Below are 27,937 nucleotides of genomic sequence, written 5' to 3' on the forward strand. Positions count from 1 at the left end.
TTCATACCAATAACTAATGGTTTTTTCCTAAAAAAGATGGCATAGTCATCAAAATTACATAAAATTTGAATTATTTTTAAGGATTTCAATTTAGTACAATAAGGGAGATTGATTTATGACATTGGACTGACCCTATATAAACGTACTGTTGGATAATTCCAAATCTGGGACAAAAAGAGTTGCAGGGGTATTTTAGGAATTATTTATTTGTCTTGTTGACAGGAGGCAGAGCTTTGGATGAAAAAATTACAATTAATATTTTCAAGGATTTGAAGAAATTTTGCATGGAAATAGAGAACCTGGAAAGTTTTTCTGTGATTTAGGTGAAAAAACAGTCCCAGGGGCATTTTGGGAGAAATTTAGATATATAGGGCTTATGCATCCTTCACAAAATGTAAGGCCCATACAATTAATAGGAGGGTTTCAACTCAAAGTATAAGTAGAATAAGTAACATTTAAAATGTGCACTCTATATCTATCCATATTACAGCAACATAGTTTCATACCAATAACTAATGGTTTTTTTCTAAGAAATGGCACAGTCATCAAAATTTTATAAGATTTGAATTTTTTTTAAGCATTTCAATTTAGTACAATAAGGGAGATTGATTTATGACATTGGGCTGACCCTATATAAAAGTACCGTTAGATAATTCCCTATCTGGGAATAAAAGAGTTCCAGGGGTATTTTAGGAAGTTTTTTTATTTGTATTCTTGACAGAAGGCAGAGATTTGGATGAAAAAATTACAATTGATATTTCAAAGGATTTGAAGATTTTTGCATGAAAATAAAGACCTGGAAAGTTTTTCTGTAAGGCCCATACAATTAACAGGAGGATTTCACACCTGGATCTAGTTTCTTTATGTTTAATACTTGAGATATTTTCGTTGTTTATGTGATAATCATATGACATTCTCCTGTGGGTAACAATATTCTTCTAATGGTCACGAGAAAACTAAAATTCTGGACTCTGAAATCTAATCGACGAACATATACATTAGTATTGCAATTACCATTATGTTCATGTTAAAGTATTTTTGTTGCTACTACTAATCGACATGATAATAATAATTTGTCATGATTAAAAGCGAACAAAAAACTGAAAGAAGAGCAATATAGAAAATCAATATCGATTACAAACAATATATGACATACCGTAAATCCAATCAACAACAGAGAACACGAGCGATTGGTGGCGACAATTGAGTGCAGAGGTCGTTGGCGACAGAAATTGAACAAATCGAAATCCTGATTTCTTGGGCGGCAAATCTTCGATCCTCAAACCCAAAACATTTGAGACATCGCTCAAAAAGACGATAGGATTAGAAAGAAGTTAAATTGAATGAAAATCATAATGAAATCGAAACATACAACAACTTACCGAAAATTCTTACACCACAGGGTACAGGCGGTGGAGACGGTGTTAGAGAAGATGATGTAATTTAGTGGTGGCGGACGAAACGTGCCTGAAATATGTCAACGGATTCTTCGAGTTGTCGGCAATCTTATGAAATCAAAACGATGTATGGGTTGCAGGAACGAAAACGGATTCTATGAGTTGCTGGCACTCTTATGGAATCAAAACGATGTACGGGTTGCAGGAACGTCAGGTTTGTAGGGAAACAGGGACTAAATGTTTAATATTATCGAAATGATGTGGTTGAAATCTAAATAGCATAAAAGATACTGTTGTTAAACACGATGCCTTTTAATATATAAGTATAATAGGCTTTTCTCTAGTTTTGCAAGACTAGAAACTTAATTAATCAAACTAAACTTAGAAAGGAACTAATTATCAACTAATGAAACACAAAGCAAAACTAAAAAACAAGAAACACAAAAGATGATTTTAATCAAGATAAATAAGAGACTTTCGTTTAGATTCGATATACTTGCTATTATGGTTGATTTAATGGAAGTGCAATGGATTAATGCTTCATTAATTATCGATTCTAAGATGACTAGATTAATGTTCACTAACCTAATTCTTTAGCAAATAAGTTCATTCATACGGTGATCAAGCGGATAAACTAACATATTTACTAGTTTTTAGTTTGAGTTATGTGAGACTTATAATAGATTGATCTATTTGGTTAATTAAATCAATTCAATATATGATTGGTCTTCATATATTAGCTCCTACATTTACATTCCTACTTTTCTATTTAACCCTAGGTTTTTTGTCAAAACACTAGTCCTATAATTTTGCAAATCACAAGATCATAAGATTCAAGTTAATCAAGAATGATTAGCCATGCAAACTTATTTAAACTCAAAAATAAACAGAAAAATAGTTATCATAAACATAGAGAGGTTCTTTAATAAGCTAACATAACAAATAATCAACTTAGCATAATCTAATCCATAAATCAACTCATAAATAAGCAAGTAATCTAGTCTAAACGAAAGTTAGGGTTTTTAGCCCACAACTTTAGCAAACAAACATGTAAAAATGAAATACAACTTGTAATCCATAATCAAACACAAGAAGAATAATTAAATATAAGAAGTGTTGCCTCAAATCTCTTAAAACCGAGCATCTAATCGATCTCTGCACTTCCAAGCTTCCAAATAATGTTCTTGACCTTCAAAAGTCGACTAAAGCTCCCAGCAAAAGTTAGGTTTTTGGAGAAATCTGCCTTCTATATATAGTTTTTCGAAGTCGGTTCACCACGTCGTGGTAAGTCCCATCACGATGTGGTCTTTGGGTTTATCACATAATCAACAAGTCTTCGAAGTTCATCGAGAGGTTTCAAAACGCCATGTCGTGGTGGATGTTACCACGTCATGGTAGAGAAACTTTTCTTCATTTAATCCTTGATCCAAGTTCCTAGCTTCCAGCTTCCTTCCTTTTCGTTCCCGAGCATGTCTTTTACTTCTACAACACAACATATAATAGATGAAGTATATTTTGCCCTATAATGAGCATAAAAATGGCTAAAACTATTAAATGAGAACACTTAAAAGGTTGAGAACATGAGAACATATCTTGACCATTTAAATATTTAGATCTAAGGTTATTATTAAACGGACAATTTATGAAAAATTCTAAAACTACTGGCATTAAAGTGTAACTTTTAAATGGCCTGAAGGGCATAATATGAATTGCAAATTTACCTACTTCCTACAATTTTTCATCCTCTCTCCTTTTTCCTTTCATATTCCCGTATCTTTATCCCTCTCACTCTATCTCTAGGGTTTTATAATAAACCGCCTCCCTCTATGAATTCAGTTCCCTTTTCTTTCCTCACTTCATCCGGAGACCCAACACCAATGATCGTCGATGTTTCCCGCACTCTAGTCGCCAGATTTGTCATTGATTTACTACTAAGATGATTGTGAGCCAACATGGGTGATACTGATGTAAAAGACGAGAAGCATGAAGCACCACTATTTGGATCTGTAGTTCGTGACGATGCATCTGAATCCTCTTGTTATTCAATGGAAGATGACAAAGAAACCCAAATACATTTGGGTCCCAAGATTAGCATCAAAGAACACCTCGAAAAGGATAAGTTAATCCCAAAGTTAATACATTCACCATTTTAGGGCTTTTTAGTAATTTTACTATTTTGGATGTCATTTTTTATTACGTGTTGGTAGTTCAGGATGATGCGAGTTTGAGGAGGTGGAAAGAGGAGTTGCTTGGAAGCGTTGATGTAAGTCAGGCCGAAGGTAATTTTTTTTCTTTATTTGATAATTATGCTAAAATTCTATAGTAAAAAAGGAGGCCAGATAATGCAATAAGCAACTTTTCCTTGATACTTGTCACCAAATTAAACATAAACTCAATTGCTAATATTTTATTTGGTACCATTCGTGTTGTTTTTACTAGAAGTTCAAGAACCTGATGTGAAAATTCTAAGCCTTACAATAATCACTATTGGAAGAGACGTTATTGTCCTTCTAATCTCCGAATCTGGGAACCAAAAAGGCCTTTGGTTCACCTTAAAAAAAGGAAGCAAATGCAATCTAAAATTCTCAATCAAGGTCAAGGCTTAAATACACCAACATCGTGTGGAAAACCAACATCAAGGGTAGGGGTGGCAAATCGGGCCATTGTGTCGTGTTTTTGTCTGACACGACACGACACGACAAAGTTTTCTGTAACACGAACACGACACGACATGATGTCGTGTTTTTTTTAACTAACACGAAAACGAACCGATTAAAAAACGACAAACACGACACGACACGACAATGATAACATAAAATAACAATTAGTTTATTTAATTAATACTTAATCATATATAACACGACAAACATGACAAACACGAAAAACACGACAGACAAATGCTTAATCGTGTCAATTTCGTGTCGAATTTTGAACACGAACACGACACGACACGACATCGTGTTTTTTACACTTGACACGAACACGACACGAACACGAATTCGAATTTCAGTTTCGTCCCAATTTCGTTTCGTGTCGTGTATTTTTATCGTGTCGTGTCATCAATTGTCACCCCTAATCAAGGGTAACCTCCTCTTTTCAAAATTCCAAGGGTATTTTTGTCATTGTAGGGTAGTTTTACATGTGATAATTGTTTAATCAAAAAAGAATATTTGATTATGTTCGTTATAATCATTTATGATTATAAATATTGTTGTCCATATGATTAGAAGACACCGATGATAATAATTTATGATTATAATTATTTGCAACGTAAACGATTAGATGACTAGTAATAATTATTTATGATTATAACACCATATGATTTTGCTACCAATCATTTATTTTAACATTTTTTTATCATTTTACATTTTTGTAGATATTGATCAAAGAAAATGGAATGTTGGAATTTTTTTAGGTATCACTACTGCTCGTTACACAAGCTCGCAAACCATTTGATTCAAATAGAAGAATGATGTTGCGACCGATTGAAGAAAATGATTGACATAGTGATGAATTTTGTAATTTTTTCCATTGAAGTGGTTTAATCATTATTGAATATAATTATGTATAAATGCTAGAAATTAGTCTTGACATATTCATTTATGAATATAAATATAAAAATGTATAAACTCAATCTTTGGAAGACTTATTTATCAATATAATAGTGTTTGATAATGAATTATTAATGTATTGATTTTTTTATTTGTTAGTATATTCATGTATGATTAGTAGTTATATTTTTAATCATTTAAAAATAAAAAATTTTATCTTTAAATTGTGTTGTATTCATTTATGATTACATTCGTATATTTTTATAATTACAAATGTGTTTTATTCATACATATTTGAAAATATTCTGATGAATTATAAATTAAAAAAAATCAATTTTTTTATTTGACAAAAAAATGAATACAAATTAATAAAAAAAATCAGTTAATTCTTTTTTAGGTAAATGTAATCAATATCGCTAAATTTTAGGAAATTAAGATTTGAATTTAATTTGTTTTAATTTAAATTAAATATAGAATTACTAATATACAGTAACACTTGTGTTTCTAGCCTAGGCATTTATATTGAGTTGATAGTCTATGTTAACCTTTGTAACTCATTTTGAAAAAATGAAAAGGAATTATGTAAATATTATGTGAATTATGTGTTTTATGCTTAATTATTAGGGCTTAATTAATTAAGAATAAAAATAAGCGTCAAAATTAAAGTGTGAGATAAGCCGATGTCTTTACATAAAGTTGTAGTGGTCGAAACAAGGATTTCAGGGATATAAAGAATACCAAAATCCGAGTTATAACGAATAAGTTATGACCTGTCGAAGTTTCGCGACAAAACCGGCACGGTGCTGAGTGTCGTAAAAAGTGAGTTTTTGATAAACTACTTTTTAGCATTAGTAATCTAAACAAAAGTCTTCGTATTCGTTAAACCGAGAAGTTCTATAAAAAGAACGCCCAAATCTGACTTCGTATGAGGAAATTATGATTTTTCGAAGTTTCAGCTTAGCAGTAGACAGCTAAAAACTCGAATTTTAGATCGAGTGATTTTTAGCCGACACAACCTAAACGAGAATTGAAGGTCTCGTCATTTGTAGCACAACGGTAAAAAGTCTGACGAAAACGGACGTCAAATGAAGAAGTTATGAATTTTTAACGGATTTCTTGTCCCGGTCTGTTAAAAATAATAATAAAAAAATTAAAGTCAAAATTAGCCGACGAAGTCTAAATGGAAGTTGTAGAGCGTAATTTTAGCTACGCGTGCATATAAAGAACGTCAAAAACGGAGCTCGTATGCGAAAGTTATGGATTTTAGAAGTTTTGGCGCGAAAATCGAGAAAATCCGCATAGTCACGAGTTGCCACGTCACCCTCGCTGAAAAAGTGTCACGTGTCCTACTGAGTCATCCGAGCTGCTGAGTCATCCGAGCTGCTGAGTCATCCGAGCACATGGCCTTATCCGAAGTGGTCCAATAGCGGTGCGACACGTACCCTCTTAGCACATGTCCGAACCCTTGTAGCATGCCACGAACCCCCTACTTCGGACCCTAGACCTCGGTCCAATCACAGACTGCCAACGATCCCCTCGCATGCGCAACCCACGTGCGAGCCCTCCCCTGCGAGCCTTTGGATCTTCGCCACCTGGAGACTTCTCAGCCGTCCGAACAGAAGCTTCTCCCTATAAATAGAAGGGTGCGAACCCTCCGGCTAGAATTTAGAAATTAGCAATTTTGGCCCCTTTTTCACTATTTTGGCTATTTTCACATCCCCCAAAGCCCCGGTACTTATTCCAAAGCCCAGAATACTCCACAAAGTGCCCGTGAAGCCCGGAAAATTTATCTTTTCGGTTTCGAAGCCCGACTTTTGTAGAGCCCGGTTTCTCAATAAAACTCTCGGTTTTATTAGAAACGATCGTTTTAGGAAACGAATTGCTGCCCGATTTTCATCAAAACATGTGAGTGTGTAGTTAATTTCAATTTACACATAGATATGAAGTATTTACCTTGAAATACGTGTTATGTGTAAATAGGTTAATTGTTTATTTGAGGTGACTGTTGAATTGATGTTTTATACAAGTTTTAAATTGTATATGCTTTTATCTACAAAATATGTTGGGTAGAACATAGGTAGATGAAATAGTTGATGTGTGTTAAAAAGGTGAGAGGCCACGATGTTGTTGTTGTTGTTGTTGTCGTCTAGCGGAGTATAGATGATGACCACGGACTTTTCTAGACAGTCCAGTGGAACACTAGCAGGTTCGCAACTTGTAGGTGTTGATGAACTAAATGTTCATTGGTGTACTCCATCCCCCTCATGGTTGCCTTTAGGACATGTATGGCTGAGGAAACCCCTTAGCAGTAGTGTCCATCCCGATGATAATCCTTAGGCAAGGTCCCTTGTGATAGGTGTTTAGGGACGTAAAGTGAGGACAACGGGAATGGGTAATCAGGGTTATTGTTGATTGGTGAACTTAATAAGTATATTATTATTGTGGGTTGAAAACCTTATATGCTCACCAGGCTCCCAAGCCTGACCCACTCAGTTTTTATGATTACAGGTAGTGGACCCCGAGCATAGTTGGAGGACGATGAGAGATTTTTGGATTATAGGCCAGTAGTTGTAAATAACTGTTGAAAGGTTTATAATGTCTTGATTATGCTTTTGATCTGTATCGGAACATGACATCCCGAGGTTTTGATATGAAATGAAACTATACATATCTTAAAGAAGGTTTTGATAAACTTTTATCATGTTTTGTTTTGGGAACAAATTCCGCAACATCTTTTAAAAAGATTTCTCTGATTTTAATTTAAAAGCATAAATTAAATCGATCTTTTCTGGCCGAGAAATTAGGGGATGTCACATATACCCTTGCATAATGATTGGTTCGGAAGTGTTATTGCGTTGTCAACCTTTTTAGTGTTCTCATTTGATCGTTACCCAATATATATATATATATATATATATATATATATATATATATATATATGTGTGTGTGTGTGTGTGTGTGTGTGCACATCAGTGGCGATGAAGAAGAGGAGGGAAAATACATGTGTTTGTTTTGAATTTTCTTGTAGTTCACTAAGTCATCTGTAAGTCTTCCTATATATGCTTAATTGGGATTTTGATTAAGTTTTTGGGGAAATTTTGAACTCAGATCCTTGAATTTTGAATTCTATCAATTGATATGAGTAATTGCATTGTAATCAAGCTTTAGATCATGTTGTATCTCTAATCTAAATTCAAGTTGCAAACCATGCTTCAATTTGAGTTTATTGAGTTTAGTTGACGTTGTGGAGCTTCTAATGAGATTCCATTGAGTTTTGAGTGCAATCAAGAACATTAAATTCACTAAAATCTCTTGATAATAACTTATTATCCTATATATGAACTTGTTTATATCATTTGGATGATAGTAGAAAGTAGTCTAATAATCTTTTGGAGCTACGTTGCTATTTGTAAATTCATGTTTTGTTTGAGGTTGTTATTATTGTAATGAAGCTTATATGTTTATGATTTCCTAAATTGATGTTTAATAATTGATTATAAATCATGTCTAGATGTTTATTTGAGTTTAAATATGCTTAAAATCACCATAATACATTCTATAAACATTGAATGTGAGTTTGATAAATTATACCTCTTACAATGCTCATAGATGGAGTTTATGGAAGTTTTGAAGCATACTAAACCTTCATGAAATGATTTAGATCTTTTTTCTAGATGTAAGATTGATGTAAATCTAATGCCAAATTATGTTAGAAGTATGTTAGTATAATAATCTAAGGCCTTTTGAAGAGGGTTGGAAATGATTGGAATGAGTTTGGACAATCCTTCTTGGCATATATCATAACTACATGTTTTTAGGCATCAAGCATGTCGAATTGGTCGAGTGGATATTCCTTCTTGGCTTTACTCGGTTGATTAGTTCATTGCATTAAGGTCAAAAGTGCAAACTTGTTCTAGTGATAACTTTTGCATCCATACTCTAAATCAGGTTGGGTTTTCGCCTATATTTTTCTATGAACTCAAGCTGTAACATTCCGTTAAAAATAAATAAATAAATAAAATGAGTAAATAAATAAATAATAATAACAATAGTAATAAATAAAAATAAATAAACAAATAAATAAATAAGCCCTAAAACCCCAAGATGTAATTTCTATTTTTATTTTATTATTAGCCCTAAATCCGTAATAATTTATCAGTGTTAGTCATAGGAGTTAAAAGTTATAATTATGAATATTGAGGGTTAAATTGTAAACTTTGGGCTTGAATTGTAATGAATTCTGAAAAGGGGGGGGGGGGCTGTTTGGTAAATTATGGATTTAATTTGAAAAAAAATTGAGAAGGAAGGACTGGAGTGTAAATTGTCCACAGATTGAAGATGTAATCGGGACTTAAGCCGCTACCCTTCCCTAGTCCCTTCATTTAAACCGCAACCCTTCAAAACCCTAACCCTTACAATCTCTTAGCCACCACCACCTTATCCCTCCATCTTCCAGCCGCCGCCGCCACCCCCCTCCCCCTTAACGTCGCCAACCTCTTCGTCACTGCCTTGCACCACTGAACATCCATCGTTGTACCTCATGTGTTGAAGACGAAGGCTGCCATTAGACGTCGTGGCAATGGACGATCGGAAGAAGCACGTTCGTGGCTGCTGTTTCCGGTAGGAGTCGTCCACCTTCTCTCTTCTCTACCTCTTTCTGTTATCACGACGTTGTTGCCGCCGCTGCTCCGAGCGGCTTCCGTGTGTTGCTGCCAATTACCTCATCCACCGCATGCCACCGTGAAAAGGTGGATGTGCTTGTGTTTTGCAAAGTGGGTGTGTGTTGCTGCTGTAACAAGATGGATGTGTGTGTATGGGAGTTTTGTGGTTGGATTCGTGAGGAGGACCACCATGGCATCCAACCATCGTGGGTGCCACTCGTTTGCTGCCCTTTCTGCCACTACCAGCCACACTTTGAGGTGGTCGTGTGTGTGATTTAGTGTGTGTGTGTGAGCATATATTATGGTGTGATGTTGTATGAGCAACCCTTGGCCGGAAAATGAACCCCCCCACTACCACCTCATGTCGCCACCAGCTGCCACCTTGGGTGGCTATGTGCTTATGTGTGTGTGTGTGTGTTTGGACCTACAAACTTATAACTCCCGCCATAACAATGGTGGTTTCCACCTCCTGCCACCATGAACCGCCGCCGACCACCACTGCCCGAGGTGGCAGTGGGTGGTCCCCGATTTATAAACACACACATACATACACACACACACACACATATATATATATATATATATATATATATAATTAACTAATTATCTATCTTAAGGAGTTAGAAACCCTAATTAGGGTTTAGAAAACCCTAATATCAAGAAACCCTAATTTTGGAGTTGGTCGGGACCAACAGTAAAACTATTAATTAAACTTAAAAATAATAGTTAATAATCCTCTACAATTAACTTAACACAATATTGGAATTAATGGACTAAGTCCTTAAGGGGTTAAGTGTGGAACACTAACCCGAGTTATCATTTTATGTAAATAAAACCCTAAAATCGGGAAGCTCAATTTTGGACAATGATCAGGTACATATTTAGGCCATTGATTAGATTATTATTTCACCCGAGAATGACTAAGTCAAACCTTAATCAGTCATATCCTTAAGTGATTAAGTCCTTAATGGGTTAAGTGTTCTTACTTAACCCTAATCGTCATTTTATATGAAACCGTAACCGTCATTTCATGTGAGGTGGTCACTGTTGTAAGTGACTATGACCTGTGATTAGGTATTGACTCAAGTATCTTCTTGTAGGTGTTTGGAAGTGATTTAAAGCTGGTAGAGTCCTTCATTGCTAGAGTGGTTATCTACGCGCATACCCAGGTGAGTTTCGCCTTACTGTACCCGTGGGTCGAAGGCACCAATGTCGGCCCACTAGTTTTGGTTATATGTTAGTATAGGGATGCCTTAGGGACTGTATATAGTCATGTAGGATAGACTGAGGACTCTTGATCTAAACTCTCTTACCTGTTCGTTGTTTGGTTGTGGTTCTAGAGTAGGATCACCTGTCCGAGTGACTATTTCACCTCTGAGTATATACGACCATGCATTTCTTGGATTGTTGATATTTAGTATGTTGCTATGTTGTAATGATCTGTTAGATAGGTGTTCTCATATTGAGTATGTTGTTATGTTGTAGTGATCTGTTAGATCTGTGCTCTGGTATCGAGTATGCTGCTATGTTGTAGTGATCAGTTAGATTTGTCTCCTGGTATTGAGTATGTTGCTTTGTGGTAATAACCTGTAGGACCATATGTTATATGTGCTTGCTGATGATCATATATGGAGTGCCCTTAGGGACTGTCGATGGTCATATAGGATAGCCCGAGAACTCTTGGTCTAGGCTCTCTTTCCTGTTCCTTGTTTGGTTGTGGCTTGAGTAGGACCATCTGTTTGGGGTGGCTATCTCACCTCTGGTTACTTATGGTTACGCGTTCTATGGGGGGTTAGCTGGTAGTGGGACTGTATGATGTGAGAGGATTAGTAGGCAGTAGTAAGTTGTATGATTGTTGTTTGCATGTATTATGTGCCTACTTGATCCTGATTGTTTATATGTCGACATATTGTGATTGGTTGGGTTGAGGCGGTCCCGCTTTGTGTGGTAGGCCAAGATACCCGGTGCGGGTCGGCTGTAAGCCGTAGGTACAAAGGCTCTTGATGAGCGGTGAGATTGAGGCGGTAGGCCAACAAACCCTGGCGTATGCCAAATATGAGCTCAAGGCCAGGGAGGGCATGCCAGAGTCATACTGAGGACTCATGAACATTCCAAATACGAGCTGAGGGCCGGGAAGGGCATGTCAGACTCGTACTGAGGGCTTAGTGGTATTTGGTCCGGTGACTGATCGAGCTGGGGAGCAAGCCAAACATAAGATGTGGGCCAATGGGGCAAGCTAGACTTATATTGTGGGTTTAGGGGTAATCCAGTCTGTTAGCTGTAGACCCATTGCATGCTGTCATTATATTTGTGCTATTTGTTATGTATCGGTATTTTGGGGAAAACTCGCTAAGCTTTGGGCTTACAATTTTGGGTTATGTTTCAGGTACCTCAGATGATTATGGGAAGACGAAGACTTTATCGTGCACCTCCTCCTTTTTTATGTTATGATTTTGGAAAAACTCTGATATTAAACATGTTTTGAAAACTATGTTGTAAACAAATATGATTTCTGGTTAGTTTTAAAAAGTTTAAATTTTTCATTAATTTTATGGGTGTTACAAAGCATATTTTTAGAACAATAAAATATTAGATTTGGAATTAAGGACTTAATAAGTGACGTAAGGGCCACTAAAGGGGTATTTAACCATTGAAGGATGATTTAACCCATTGTAATAAAATCATGGGATATGATGTTGTTGCAAGTATGTATAATTTATATTCATGTATGTATTTATATAATACTCTCTCCGTCTCGTATTAATAGTCAATGTTTCCTTTTTGGTTTGTACCAAAATATAACCTACTTCTAAAAATAAATATCATTTTTACTAAAATACCCCTTATTATTAGTTAAACTACCATGAAATTAAATGCAACTACACTAGAACTAAATGCAACAAAATGGTAAGACTGTCATTTCATTTAATAAAGTTAACGGTAATTAATGTTTTCTTAATCTGTGGACAATAATTTTGGGACAGACGGAGTATATAATAAGCAATAATTTACAGACAAAATAATATGACATATACAAACCAAACATCTTTCTATTTTAATAAAAAAATAGGTTGATTCTTCTTTTTGTCACGTGTCATCCTATTATATCTCCTAATTAATGACATGTCACACTGATTCTCCTTTTCAAATTTTAAATTTTAAATTTCTTACTCTAATTATATTAAATTAAATAAATTATAATAAAAATTAAAATAAAATTAATATGTATTATAAGGTCACGTATTTATTTAAATCAACAATTATAATTTTATATAACTAAAAAATATTTTAATTAATAATTTATTTAAAATAATTTATTAATATTTATAAGTTTTTACTATGAAAGTTTAATTAGTTTTGTAATGTTAATGGAAGATTTCAATTTTCTAGGTAGTATTAATACAAATATTGAAATATATTGTACCATCACGACGAAACGTAAGAAAATCTTGTTTGTTTATTATAAAAGAATGAAAAGAAACATTGGTTATGGAATACTTGCAACATCATATAGATCTCATACGATGCGTAAAATCATTCTTCTGCGCTAATTAGATGGAATATGATTTATTTTTTTGAGCTAACTTTTATTTCATCGGAGAGATTTTGTTTTATTCATATAATCTTCAATTCAAAATTTTGATCAAATTGTTTTATTTTCCAAAAATAATAAAAATATTTTTACTATATTACTCAAATGTAAAATTTCGTGCATTTATTTTTTTAATTGAAAACTACTTTTTTAAATATTTATTTATTTATTTATTTTTGAACGGCAAATAAATATACCTTGGATTAAACGATATAAAATATGTTTATATGGAATTTATTTAACGATGTACTTTTATTTTATTAAACTTTATTTATATAAAATTATATTTTTATCTTTCATTTTAATATAACTTAGTGTTCATTCCATAATATTAGAATGAAATTAGGGATGAAAATTGGGTGGGTTTGAGGCGGGGTTGACCCTCCCTGTCCCCATCCCCGGGTGTCTAACCTCGTCCCCATCCCCATCCTCATCCCCATCCTCATCCCCAACGGATGCGGGGAATCAAATCATCTCCCCTTTGTATTTTGAGTTTTTCCCGAGCCCATCCCCGACTCATCCCCAATCTATCAACATAATAAACTCAATTTACACAAAAAAATCAAGCTTAATAAGCGATCAATACCATATGTCATAATCAAATTTTGTTTACATCAATCATAAAGTTTAACAAGCATCAAAACGAAAAGTGACGATTTGGTATATAGATCGTTGAACGAAGTGACGATTGACGAACTCTTGGAATAGGAAACATAATTTGATATACGGACTTTATCTCTGATGGTCTAATTTTTAGCCCAGCGGTATCCGGTGTTGCCCTCCTTTCTTGAGGTTGAGGGTTCAAGTCTTGTCGTGGACATAGGTGGATATAAAAAGTAGTTTAGGAGTAGGTTAGATTTGCCGTTTCAAAATATAGTCATCAAAGCGGGCGTGGGACGGATTGGAGATTGTTATCCCCGTACCCGTACCCGGTACCCGTTTTGGCGGGGAATACCCGTCCCTGATTAGGGCGGGGAAACCGGGTTCCCCATCGGGTTGGGTGAAATTTCCATCCCTAAATGGAATGACTTATTTGATTCATTTTAGACAACTAAATATGAGAATGGAATATAATGATCCATTTTAGACCTTGTTGATAATTCCGTTCATTTATGATTCCATTCCATAATATTTTACTTTTGCTAAATCTTCAATGTAAACTAATATATGAACATGATGGTAATCCACTTCAAATTTCATACAAAAAAACAAAGTAAAGTGACATTGCATTTCTTCATTATATAAAAAAAAAAAAAAAATAAGTTACATATATAGGCTTAAAGCCACAACAGACATGATACACCAACAAGAAATATGTAACAAAAGTGGTAACTTGACACTTTTACCCCCTAACCATAACCATACTATATATATATATATATATATATATATATATATATATATATATATATATATATATATATATATATATTAACAATCTTACTACAAATAAATACTTCTAAAATACCAACTTAGACATCATATTCATATACACTACCCCTAAAAATGGAACTTTTGTCCATTACCTTGTAGCTAACTTCACGTTGTGAAAAACCAACATTTCCGTAATTGCCCTTACTATGTACTTAGCCAGAAAAGGGTATAAGAGTAAATACACCACCATACCAAGCCAACAAACAAAATACCATGATTAGAATAGTTTAAGCCTCCACTGAGGCAGAGTCGTCAAGTTTTGAATCTGGAACAGGTTGGGGTGGGGCCCTGATCATGACACTCTGGATGAACGCAATCATCTAAACAAAAGGGTAAAATGGTCATTTAATAGACAGTAGTTATTGAGGTCTTTTGATGCACAAGGAATAAAGAATGTGTTTTGATGTAACAACCAACATAAAAGCGAAAAATCTTTTTTCTTCTTTATATACCCAATTATGGTCAATAAAATGTCAAACAAAAGGGTAAAATGGTCATTTAGCCTTCAATAGAAAGTAGTTATTGAGGTTTTTTTTCTTATGCACAACAGAATAAAGAATGTGATTTTGATGTAACACCCAACATAAAATTGAGATTCTTTTATTTATTTTTATATCCGATTATGGTCAATAAAATGTCAAAACTATCACATAAATCAATTAAGAAAAGAAAATATTTCTTACCACAGCAAATGAAGCACACACAAGACTAAAACCAGGAAACTCAAATGGAGCATTGTCAGATAAGAATAAAGCTGTATAAAACCATAAAAATTCATTAGTTTCGGTTATAATTATTAAAAAAAAAATAATGTATGCTACTATTCTTAAAAAATTAATCACCTGTTAGAGGGCTGAAAATTAGTGGTGAAACAATACTGGCAAAAGAACATAGGCCTGTAATGCACCCTTGTGCCTTTCCCTGAAAACAAAGTAAATGACCATTTTACCCTTCTGTCTAGAAGTAAGACGTAATTAAAGAAAAACTTTTAATTAAATATAATATATAAACGCTTAAGATTACCTGCTCAGTAGGACCTACTTGTTTGGACACAATACTTCTCAACTGAAAAACATCAAAATCTTTGATAAGATAACAAAAAAATCAAAAAATAAATAAATAAATAAATACAACAGACACAAGGAACTCACACTTGGTCCAGCAAAAACAGCCAAAATCTGAAACATGGCTGCCACATAAACAACCTTTTTGATACAAAAAAATAAATAATATTAATAATTGTCATTAGTAAAACTGAAACATACACCCAAAAGTGTAATAAAAAAAGAACTTGTTCATAATAGTTAAGCACAAGTACATACCCAAGAAGACCAAGCTACACTGTAAAGGAAAATCTGCATTTAAACCCAAAGTTATATGAGGGATCAAGATTAGTCATGTGAATTTTGTTGAAATTAATATATATAATTACAGATCTACTTACATGTACACAGTTAAAGATGAGTCCAATTGAAAGAATTTTTTCTTCACTGATTACTCTAGCTAACAGGGGCATAAGAACCATCTGCAGGAGTTGAAAACAAGATTATACTTATAATATTTGCATGTGAAAGTAGTCATGATTCATGAACCCTAATTATAAATTGCATACTTGAGATATGATCCCTGCGATACCATTGATGATCAACAAGTCAGCAAACTGGTCTTTATCCCAATGGAATTCGGCCTTCAAATAGAACTGCAGGAGACAGAAAAGAATGCTTAATGAAAAAGCTTAAAGTAGAAGAGCAGTTTGTTGCTATGGTGTATGAACTATGAAGTACCAATAGTGCAGAATAAAGGCCTAATTCACCAAGGCTACTGAAAAATGCCACGATTGCTGCTTGTGAAAATGTCCAGCTGAAAGTAACGTTCCGAAAAGAATGAATTCAGTTTTTCCATTTTCGTCTCAAAGTTCACAAATGGTAGGTGAAAGTAGCATTCAAGAAAGAAAGAATTCAGTTTTTCCATTTTTGTCTCAAAGTTCACAAACGGTAGGTATATTCGTCTCAAAGTGCACAAATGGTAGGGCATTTCATGTGTGAAGAAGACTCTCGTATAGTACAGATTAGATATCAATTTGAATTACTTTTTGAGGAGTATAAACAAATTTAGAACCAGTTCCTTGTAAAGTTTGGAAACCATTTTCCAAAATTGGGGAATTATAATTAGCGATTGTCTGGATAAGAGCAAAATTCACATACCTACTCCTCAACAAAGCAATTGAATCGTGCAAAGAAGGAGTTGTACGGGAAGGGGGGCGGTTGTTCGTACATCCTTTTTCGAGAAGACAATCATTCACCGTTTCTTCTTTCAATGAAACGGCGATCACCGCCGCTTCCATACTAGATTCTGGAAGAAAAATTCTCATGTAAACTACAGAAGCCATTGCCACCGCCGCAGATACCTAAAACAAACAACCGATATACATATACTTTATAGCACAATTCATCGATAATTTTAATCATAACTGAAGTTATATCTATTTTAGAGTGTTAGATTACTTGGAAAACGGAGGCTGCGGAGGGGAGGAAACGAGTGGAGAGATTGCCGAAAACGAACGAACATGATGATATGCCGGAGAGGATTCCGAACGCCGTGGCCCGCCGTGACAGTGGCACGTTATCCGCCTGAATATTTGCAAAATTAGAAGTTTAAAAAGACGAATAAAAACTAAAAATAACAATATAATTAACTTGATTTTAAACATAAAATGAATGAAAAATATAATGTCTAACTATTTAAGTGACATTTAGATTTATATCCTATACTTAATGTGGAATAAAATAAAATACAAAATTGTAGTAAATTATTGTGAAAGACGAAAGGTTATTTTGTCTATTTTTCTAGCATCTTTATCACATTTTGTAATAACTAAAATGGTGTTCTAATCCCCTTCAACTATATTATACTACTTGGTTTTATATAATTCATAAAGTTTTCGTAACAAAAAGATTTAAGATAATTTTGTAGAAAGATAATAAATATAAATGAAATTTTGTAAATTCTCAATAAGTTAAGAATATATTTAAATATTTTTTTAAAATTTAAAAAATAACGTTAAGATTGATAAGGTACAAATATAGATGCATAAAGTACAAGACGATGATAGATGATTACCAGATATGCATTTGCCAGACAAAGGACACCTCCTTCACAAATCATGGAAGTGAGGGTCTTGAGCGCATAGTATGCGTAGAAGAAATTCCTATCTCTGCTGTATGCCAAAATTACTGTTTTACCCATCAAATAATGAATTAGTGAATAACATGTACACCATACTTCATGCATTTGCGCATTTATTTTTCTTAATTGTGATTCATTTCTCATTATTATATATACCATACTATAAAAACAAACACCAATCATTTTGCATGATATAACTTCTATTTCATTCTAACATTTTGGTCTCTAAATATAGTTGAATTATTTTAATTTTGGTCTCAAAAAGGTTTTTCTATGATTTTTGTCTTTATTTGAACTTTTTTTAACATTTCTTTTATCTCTGATTTAAGAAAAACGACTTCACTTTTTGGACCAAATTGGTTAGAATCATCTATGCTTAAGGACCAAAAATAATCATTTTATTTTGAACTAATACAACAATTGTCACAAAAACATCAAATAAAAACCAAAATTCTAGGAGAAAACTGTTAACGACTAAAATTACAAAAACAAAAATACTCAAAGACCAAAATGTAATTTACGCTATATTTGGTTTTACATATTCAACAAATAAAATAGATAAAACTGTCATCGTATTTACATATCTTTTAATTGCATATTCAAATAAAATGAGAAAATCCCAATCATATGATGAGTTATATATCAAATAATTTGAGTAAGATTAATGTATAATAAACATGATAATTGGTCACATCACAATATACATGGGTCCATCAGCCTTAATTATTTGTCAAAACTTTAGGATTGGGTGGTGATGAGTGATGACATAAAAAAGGAATAAAGAAGCATTTCAACTATTCTAAATGTGTAAAAACTTAAAAGTAGGGAGAAGACGTTTCTTTTGATTAAAAAAAAACAAAAAAAACAAAGAAGTGGGAATTCACCGATTAGACAAGGATTTACCAAAATATGATGTAACAAAAAAAAGCAAAAAAAGATAAAATTGTAACTTTATTTTCGTACCTTTTTAATAAAAGCTTTTTTTTAATTAATTATATAGTTTTTGTTTTATTTTACTTAAAGTGTATACTATAAAACATCTATAATGATTAATTGTGATATTTTTTCTATCAGTTTTTCCCAATTTTCTATTTATATTAAGTAGTTGTGTTAGTTAACTTGACCAAACTAACTCACATGATATAGTTAATATGATTTGGTAAGTCTTCTTTTTCATATAAATAAATGTAAAGGATTATGAACATATGAAAAAAAATCTTTTTATTTTGCCCGCTTAGGGTATTATATGTTTTCAAATCAATATATTTCATTTTTTATGATCAACCATATAAATAAATGATATAAATTCCACACATAAATGTCAAATACTGTTTTTTTTTAAATGTAACTTTTTTCTTTTGCAATATATCTTAATTACAATAATACTTTCTGATTGATGAAGATTGATGAAGATGTTGATATTAATTGTGGAACTCATTAATTTGTCAATCTTATAATACACGATGCATGTTTTGAAGACATTAAGAAAAGTTGTCCATTCTAGTGACAATATAAATCCCACTATGTTACAAGATGCCGGTATCTCTAGGTTTCCACTAACCATTTTTCACTTTTTTTTTGTTAAGATATTTTATATAAATTTTAAAATCCAATACCCATTAACAACATGACACTTGCTTTTCTTTTCAAAACTTTTTTTTTACAATAATACTTTTATTTCCAAAACATATCACACCTATTTTTTGTAAAAGCAAATCTGATTAGATAAACACTTTATTTAACGTCCTCGACTAATAATTTAATATACATTATGCTTCTTATAATATAAATCGACTCTACTCAAATAGCACGTTGTTAATACTAATAAACAAACTAGAAATTTTGTGAATTGTAATAAGACAAAACTTCTGAAAAAGAAAAAGTTATATTTTATTAAGATTATAAAATAAAATCATTATATAGTAACTTTTAAGTAACCCTGTTCGATATACTAAGAGGGTTAACCTAAAAATTAAATTAATAACATTTAGAATATCTAACTTTATGTAATTTGTAAGAATATATACTATGTGATGTGTTATTTTTGGTGTTGATATCGATTTATGATGGTAAATATAAAGATAAGAGAGACAAGATATATACCCAAAGGTAAAGTGGAGAGTAGCATTGGAAGAGTGAGCATGACTTTCCTTCCATAATGGTCCGAGAGGTTTCCAATCAATGGCATCATGACTAGGCTTCCCATCCCTGTAATCTGTCATTTTTCGTACATACATACATTAACACCATCACCACTTTTGCTATCTTTTCTTGTTCCTACTAAAACTTTGATTTTTTGAATACAAAGTAATTAGCATGTCCTTTTTTTCAATAAGTTATGCCTTGTTTATTTAAAAAAAGAAAAAACTAACATGTTTTTGTTAGTATTGAATATTGAATATTGAATATTAAACTTATAACCACTAGATATCAAATACTTGCTTACATACTAATATAGGAGCAATCAAATGATCAATGATAGATTGATAGTTACTATATAGCAACAAAGTGAGGATGTAAAAAATAATATAATAAATATCTAATTATTTAGTGACTTTTTTCACAAAAGTTATAATGGTGCATTGTAACTAAGAAACATGATAGAAAAATGATATTGTTGTGTCATAAAGCAAAATAAGTTGAATTGGTATTTATGTTATCAATTTATCTTAAGTTTGTCATTTATGTAAGTTCACACAAAAATATACATGAAAATTAATTTCAGGCACTGTTATAAATTTATAATAAAAATTTAAATAATAACTAGATCTCTTATTTGGTTATAACTCATAAAATATTAATTTTGATTTTACATTTCGTCTATATAAAACTATGCTAAGTTTAATTAAAAATTGACTATTTGTGAAATTTTCATGTCATTAATTTTTGGCACCAATCTTTACATATTTACGTCCAAAAAGAATAATTTTTTTGCGCACATTTAAAACATAATATTATATAAATGTTCTTTATGGGAAAGTATTTGAAGAAAAACAAAACTTTTTATTACAAAATTCTAATGATTTTTATTAAACTCATTGATCTAGTCTTGTAAATAAATGAGTATATAGGTTTGACTCCTTATCCATAATATATGAATGTATTTGACCATTTTTAAATAAAAAGTAAGATATCTAAAAAATAAAAAAATAAAAACAAAAAAAAACAAACAAACGGCGTCAAAACACAAAATACAAAAATCAAATGGAAATCGAACAAATTTAATTCAATTTATAGTATAAATACAAAACAAAACTCTTCTTGAAGTAACCGGTGCATTTTGGACGAGAAAAGCAAAGAGACACACACATAAAAAATATCAAAAGTATTGTTATTTATTTATTTGTTTGTTTTTAGTTCTTTAAGCTTTAATTAATGAATACATTTATAACACAAAACCGCTTTACATTATCCATGAAAATAATTAAAAAAAAAAAAAAAAAAAAAAAGAGGAGGAAAAAACTAACAGATAATTCATAAACTACAAAAAAAAAATAGATTAAACTTGTTAATTACCGCTTGTTGAACACCGGTGAGGTAAATCGCCAATGAGCACTCATCTTCCCCGGGACAAAGTGCAGCCATGCTGACGTCAGTTATGGCCGGAACCACCATGTAATTCGCAAAATTGAATACAAACACCGTCATGAAAAGGTGGCCCAGCCCTGAGGACAAGACTGTCTTCTCCGCCATGGTGGTGCTAGTGGTGGTGAAGTCTTGGAGATGGTGGTGGTGGTGGTGGTGTAAATGGAGAAAGAAAGGAAGCAATGCTTAATGTGGAAGCCTACACCACCCTCTTTATATACTATCCAAAAGAAGATGTCACTATTTAATGTATGAAATTAAGCAAATGAGTCTCACAAGCCAAGTTACAATTACTCACTGTGTCAAGATACCCACTCAATCTTTTCCTATTTTTCTGGTAAAATTACTATACTACCCCTCATGATTTAGCAAACCTACAAAAAGAGACCAAGATCAGTATACCTTTTGAATCTTACGTTTGATGATTCTAGTTTCATGTTGCATATCTGTCAACATGAATTAAACTAGTAGAAAGGAATTGTATTATTAAAGATTCTTTTGATGACAAAATGTATCAAATAAAACGTTTAAACGTGAAAAAATAAATAATATACATAAATGTATGAGTAGTAAAGTATTAAAAGTCTTTTATTAGTCGTTTTGAAAGATATAATAAACACATCCCGTGTCATAGGCTTTGGGTGTGACCAATTATTGACATTTCTAGGTCGATTGATACAAATGAATATTTGATTTGTCCCATTTAAGATAGTCAAATATTTTATATAACTAAGGGTACGTTATTTGTAAAGTGTTTTTTAGTTACTTTTAACTCCAAATCAATATCATTCTAGCTCTTAATGTGTCAAAATTGTGATTAATTTTATTTATTATTCAGTGTTGTAAAAATTAGTGCTAGTTGGTCATCTAAGTTGGCCTTGATCCTAATCGGTCAAATTTTGACAACCAAGTAAATAATAAGAATAATATAGTTAAAAAAAAGTCAAAACATAAGTCAAATAATCAATAAAAGGTGAAAAAATACGAAATTAAAGACATATATATATATATATATATATATATATATATATATATATATATATATATATATATATATATATATATATATAGAGAGAGAGAGAGAGAGAGAGAGAGAGAGAGAAAAAGCAAGTTATCGCTTCTCATCATGTCTTTTGTCTCTATCCACTTTCTTAGAATCGACAACACAACATTTTTCTTGTTTCTTTTCACGTCAACATCGACATCGATTATAGACTTAATGTATGATGATTCGTGACTTATATGTCTAAACACTAGATTATGACTTTTATTAACCTGCTAACTATCTCCAAATTTTTTACATCCTTGATTATATATAATTTTTTTTCTCAAAAGCAAATTAGATTATCAATTTTGTATATTTAATTGATGTGTTTGTGGAGCAATAATAATATAGAGGAAGTATTACCCAATAGAGCAAAAGGGAAGAAAAAGAATAAAGGTTGCATGGTTAATTTATGCTTTACTTGACAGCAAGGGAAGGTTACATGACTATATGCCCACAATTGCAGACCATTTCCCAAATAGAACTATTAATTTTTTATTATTTTTTATACTTTTGCTGCAATATATACATTTTATTTAAAAGGATAAAGCGGGTACTTAGATAAACACATTTATCTCATCATATGACTTAATCATTGGGGACAAAATATTATTACTAACTTAGTTGTTATGTTAAAATGAATGTAATATTTAATTTGAGAAAAAGATATAGTAAATTTAAGTGAATTTAAGGTACATGGAAGTCAAAGTGATGTTGAATAAGTGAAAAGCAATAGACCGGGGACGTAGCTTACAAGGTAATGCAAGAACTTTAGAGAAGCTAATTTTTAACCGTTTTATTTGCATATAGTTTTTTACGATGGCTCATAAGATAAATCTGACCTATAAATATATTAGAAACTTAGAATGATATTTTATTCAGATTTTATAATTTTTTTCAAAGTAAATTACGTTTTTGGAACTTGTGAGGTTGATCAAATTTGAAGGTTTGGTCCATAAGACCGGTCGGAATGGGTGTGTGAAGAGTGAATGGAAACAGGAACCGCATCTTGAAACATTATATATTAGGTGCGGTTTAGGTCATACGGTTTTGGGGTGAGTGATATCATCCCTGTGTTTTCTCTCATCTCCTCATTGGACAAAAACTTAAAGTCTTTTTTTTTTTAGTTTTTTTAATATTTATTAAATTATATATATATATATATATATATATATATATATATATATATATATATATAGACACACACACACACAAACATACACATACTAAAAAATTATAAAAAATATATTAAAATTCATGGTTTTTAATTTCTTCCGAAATGAGTATAATATTTGTATAAAATAATTATTTTTAGAAAAAAATAAAAATAAATAAAAGATAGTAAAAGATGACAATTTCCTAACTTTTTGTGAGTACAATATGAGTGGATGGAAAGCTAACATGACAAAGAAAAATGAGTGGTGAAAGGTAACTACACCCTCCTATCTAAGTTAAAATATTGATAGGTTATACTCATATGGTTTGGAGAAATACACAATTAGTCCCTCCATCCATACCGACAAAATTACATAAATGGTCCTTATGGTTTACCAATGATTATAACTTCGGTCCATGCTATTTTTTTATAAGAATAGCCCCCATGATTTCTAAACTTACACAAATGCTCTCCTTCCTAAAGTAGTAGTGTTATGGAGTTTGGCCATATAGCTACCTGAAGTAGAGCTAGAAGCTTTGACATTACCATCCCTGAGATCTTTTAAGTACTTAGAGCAACTTCGTTCCAATGCCCCTTAATGCCACAGTAGAAGCAATTTGCCTCTTTCGGATCATTGCCTGGTGGAATAGAGGATTCATCTTTTCCTTTACCCTTTAATGATAAGGTGCAGTCGGAGCTTTTCCTTTCCATTTGGATTGGAATATTTCCATTTCTTTCCACTACCATTTTGAATGGCAAGGACTGGAACTTGAGAGTTGACTGGAGCTTTCTTTAGACCAACTTCTGCAGTTTGGAGTAGGTTGTAGAGTTTCATCAATGTCTTATCCATATTATTCAAATGATAAGTCGTTATAAAGTTATCATATAAACTAGGGAGAGATCCAAGCACAAGATCTACAAGGAGGTTCTTTACAAAGACAAGATCAAGATTCTCAAGTTGGTATATGTAGCTCTTCATTTGCATGACGTTAGGCATATCATAACTGCAAATCGTTCTTTCCCTGCTCTTTGTTGAAACATTTCAGCCAACTGCAAGTTCATCCCATATGATCAAGTTCTCGAAAGTCTTTTGGAGATACAAGGACATTAAAGTAGCCATGATGCAAGAAATCTTATTTGATTCTTTAACGTGTTTCTGGTGAGCAACCTTTTCTTCACTAGTAGAGAAATCATTGATCTTAGGAATTGGATCGGTGAGAACATACTCACAATCATCGTACCTTAGGGTTATCCTAAGGTTACACATACAATCGAGTTAGTTTGCCCCGCCAGTGAGCTTTTCCTGTTGGAGAACAGAGAGTAGGGAAAAGTTTGATTTTGTAGGTGCGGGAGGATGTAACACCTGGAATCTAGAAGATTAAATGTAGAATAAATCCCCTTTTCTAAGGACCAACTCGTCGAGTTGATGGAGGGCAACTCGACGTGTTGAAGGCTTTTGGGTCACACGTTTTCATGGACCAACTCGGCGAGTTGGTGAAGAAAACTCGACAAGTTGGACGCTGATTGAGAAACCCTGATTTTAGGGTTTTGCACCCTATTTAAACACCTTAAGTCACAAGTGTTGGTCTCATTTCCAGCCTCCATAGCCCCTAACCCTAATCTTGGAACCCTAGATCCTCCTTGAGGGTTGTGAGCTTATTGTGAGTGTGTTTTAGTGTGTTTGAAGCTCATTGAAGGAAGAGAAGCTTGGTGCAAGGTGGTGGTTCAAGTAGAAGCCTTCAGTTGATTCTTTGTACCATTTCCAACATATTTCGGGTATAAAGTTCTAACCTTGCTTAATATTGGCTTAGATCTCTTTTTGGGTTAATTTATGTGCTTTTCACCATGTTTGGGTGGTTGGTGGGGTTGTAGGATGTCCCAAGTGTTACTCTTTTATATATATGATCCTCATGATCTCTTTTGGCATAAAGGTGCCAACTTTATGGTCTTAAGGGATCCATGCATCCATTAAGTCCATCTTATGGCTTCTTTTGAGATTTTGAGCTTCTTCTAAGCATACTTGAGGGTAAAGTTGGAAACTTTACGTGGTCTTTTAGCCTTATGGGGTCAAATCTGCATTTTGAAGTATTAGCTTTGATGATTAAGTGCTTAATGGTTGATCCCTCACTCTTTCAAGTCTAGGGTTTGGGTTTGGAACCATTTAGGTGGTTCCTAGGGGTAAAGTTGGAAACTTTACCCTTCTAGATCTCATTTTTGTTGAGATCTGAGCTTTGGAGCTCTTGGATTCGATGAAGGCAACTTAATGCATTAAGTTGTTGAGTCACGGGTGAACTCAGCGAGTTGGTTGGCAACTTGACGAGTTGTTTTGGTTTTCCCCGTTTCTGAGTTGGTGTAGAAATCAACGAGTTGACTAGACAACTCGGTGAGTGGGGTCAGTATGGATTATGGATCTTGTCCTTTCCATTTATATCTTTGATCAAGTTTGTCCCGAGGGGGATATTTGAGGTAATCTGAATTGTAATTAAGGAAAATATATGGGCTTAGGATAAGGCCCATATAGGATTGGGTCATTGGTGGGCCTTTGTGGATCTTTTGATTTTGGGCCTTCATGGTTGTTGGAATTGGGCCTCAGTTTTGGTTCATGTTGGGGCCAGGGGTAAAATGGTTATTTTACCCCAAGTACGGTTGGTGGGCCTTGGGATGGATTCCAATTGCTAATAGGGTGTTATTTTGATCTGTTAGTTCGGAGGTCTCGCTAGGGCAGTGGCTAAGGAATCCTTTCAGTGAGCTTCTGCATTCGAGGTGAGTCTCCTCACCATATCAATGGGTCGAAGGCACCAAGGCCAACCCACGTTACTTAGTTGTAATGGTTATTTGCGAATGTGCTATCAATGTGTTAAGTACTCACATGAAGACCTTGTGGGGGTTCTCATGGCAGTTAGATAAGACAATGTGGGGGTTCCTATGGCAGATAGTCAAGACCATGTGGCGGTTCCCATGGTTGTTAGATAAGACCATGCGGGGTTTCCCATGACACCCAGAGTAAGACCACGGAGGGTTTCGATGGCATCCGTATATGTTTGTATGCATGAATTATGTGGACTCTTGTGGTTTTATGTGGGTATGTTTTGGGGAACTCACTAAGCTTTATGCTTACAATTTGTGGTTTATGGTTTCTAGTACTTTCGTTTCGAAGGGAAAGGGCCCGACTTGATCGCATTGCATACCCCTGTGTTTTCCGCGATGTGTGATCTCTGGGAATGAACTCTGATAATTGTCTTATTTGAAATACTTTTAAATGCTTGGATAAAGTTACCATGGTGTTTTGATTGTAATAGAAATGAATTTTTTACCCTTGATTTTCGGGATGTTACAAGTAAGGCGGGTTGCACCTGATCCCACATTGGATTGGAAAGAGAACGAAACATTTCCTTATAAGGGGTGTGGATACCTTCCCTATCACAACGCGTTTTAAAGTCGTGAGGAAAGCATATCCCATAAGAACTCTACAGTTAAGCGTGCCTGGGCGAGAGCAATCCAGGGATGGGTGGCCCCATGGGAAGTTTTCGTGATGGGAGCCTAAAGCGGACAATATTGTGATACGTTCCAGATGGGGGATGTTATAAGTGGTATCAGAGCTGGGGCACAGGTCGATGTGTTCAACAGGGACGTCGAACCCTATATGGGGGGGTGAAGGTGGGTTGCACGTGATCCCACATTAGCTTGGAAGGAGAACAAAACATTTCCTTATAAGGGGTGTGGATACCTTTCCTATCACAACATGTTTTAAAGCCGTGAGGGCAACAGATCCCATAAGAACTCTACAGTTAAGTGTGCCTGGGCGAGAGCAATCCAGGGATGGGTAACCCCCTGGAAAGTTTTCGTGCTGGGAGCCCAAAGCGGACAATATTTTGATACATGCCAGATGGGGGATGTTAGTGTTGGGTTTTGAGCAATCTAACACTTCCTAAGTGTGCATGAAACCCTAATAAACCTTGGATCTATGTTTGTCTAAATACATGCAAAATAATAATTTTCCAAGGTTCATAACCTATCTAACATGGCATGGGGTACTTTTAAACATAAAAGAATTAGATGAGATTACATACCTTTTGATGATGAGTTCAATTCCTAAGGAGTTTGAGGGCCAAGCACCAATAGTGTGAATGCCTCAAATGGAATCAAAAATCACCACAAACTCTTGGAAAACTTTGAGAGAGTGTATACACACATAGAAAATCGGCCACACACTAAGTCTCACACAACTAGTGCCACTAATGGCTATTTCATGCAACATAAGCATGCTTATATAGTGTACATGATTAGGGTGAAACCCTAATAACCCATGACCTTTCCTTTTCCAAGGATC

The 27,937-nt window shown here is 33.5% G+C and overlaps 1 protein-coding gene across 1 annotated transcript; it reads right to left on the bottom strand.

Moving 5' to 3' along the window:
- Positions 1-14,606: 14,606 nt before the first annotated feature.
- LOC145069416 (Major facilitator superfamily protein) lies at positions 14,607-21,603 on the bottom strand. The gene is made up of 14 exons (XM_079016340.1): positions 21,338-21,603; positions 19,925-20,036; positions 17,756-17,868; positions 17,140-17,265; positions 16,840-17,042; positions 16,420-16,495; positions 16,248-16,334; positions 16,080-16,160; positions 15,958-15,990; positions 15,787-15,840; positions 15,659-15,700; positions 15,478-15,556; positions 15,319-15,389; positions 14,607-14,955 (listed from the first exon to the last, which is right to left on the bottom strand). Exons 1-14 carry the CDS (start codon positions 21,512-21,514, stop codon positions 14,863-14,865), a joined length of 1,347 nt encoding a protein of 448 aa, XP_078872466.1. The 5' UTR covers positions 21,515-21,603; the 3' UTR covers positions 14,607-14,862.
- Between the last annotated feature and the right edge of the window lie 6,334 nt (positions 21,604-27,937).

This window comes from Lactuca serriola, chromosome 8, assembly GCF_051521515.1.
Source record: "Lactuca serriola cultivar US96UC23 chromosome 8, Lser_US96UC23_V15, whole genome shotgun sequence".
NCBI lineage: Eukaryota > Viridiplantae > Streptophyta > Magnoliopsida > Asterales > Asteraceae > Lactuca > Lactuca serriola.

Bases quoted from the DNA above. Each gene is read 5' to 3' on its own strand.
- LOC145069416 (XM_079016340.1), bottom strand. From the start codon at position 21,514: ATGGCGGAGAAGACAGTCTTGTCCTCAGGGCTGGGCCACCTTTTCATG. The intron at 20,037-21,337 runs GTAATTAACAAG...GAAAAATGACAG, and splicing joins TCACCGGTGTTCAACAAGCG to ATTACAGGGATGGGAAGCCT. The intron at 15,390-15,477 runs GTGATTAATTTT...GGTTTTATACAG, and splicing joins AATTTTCAGCCCTCTAACAG to CTTTATTCTTATCTGACAAT.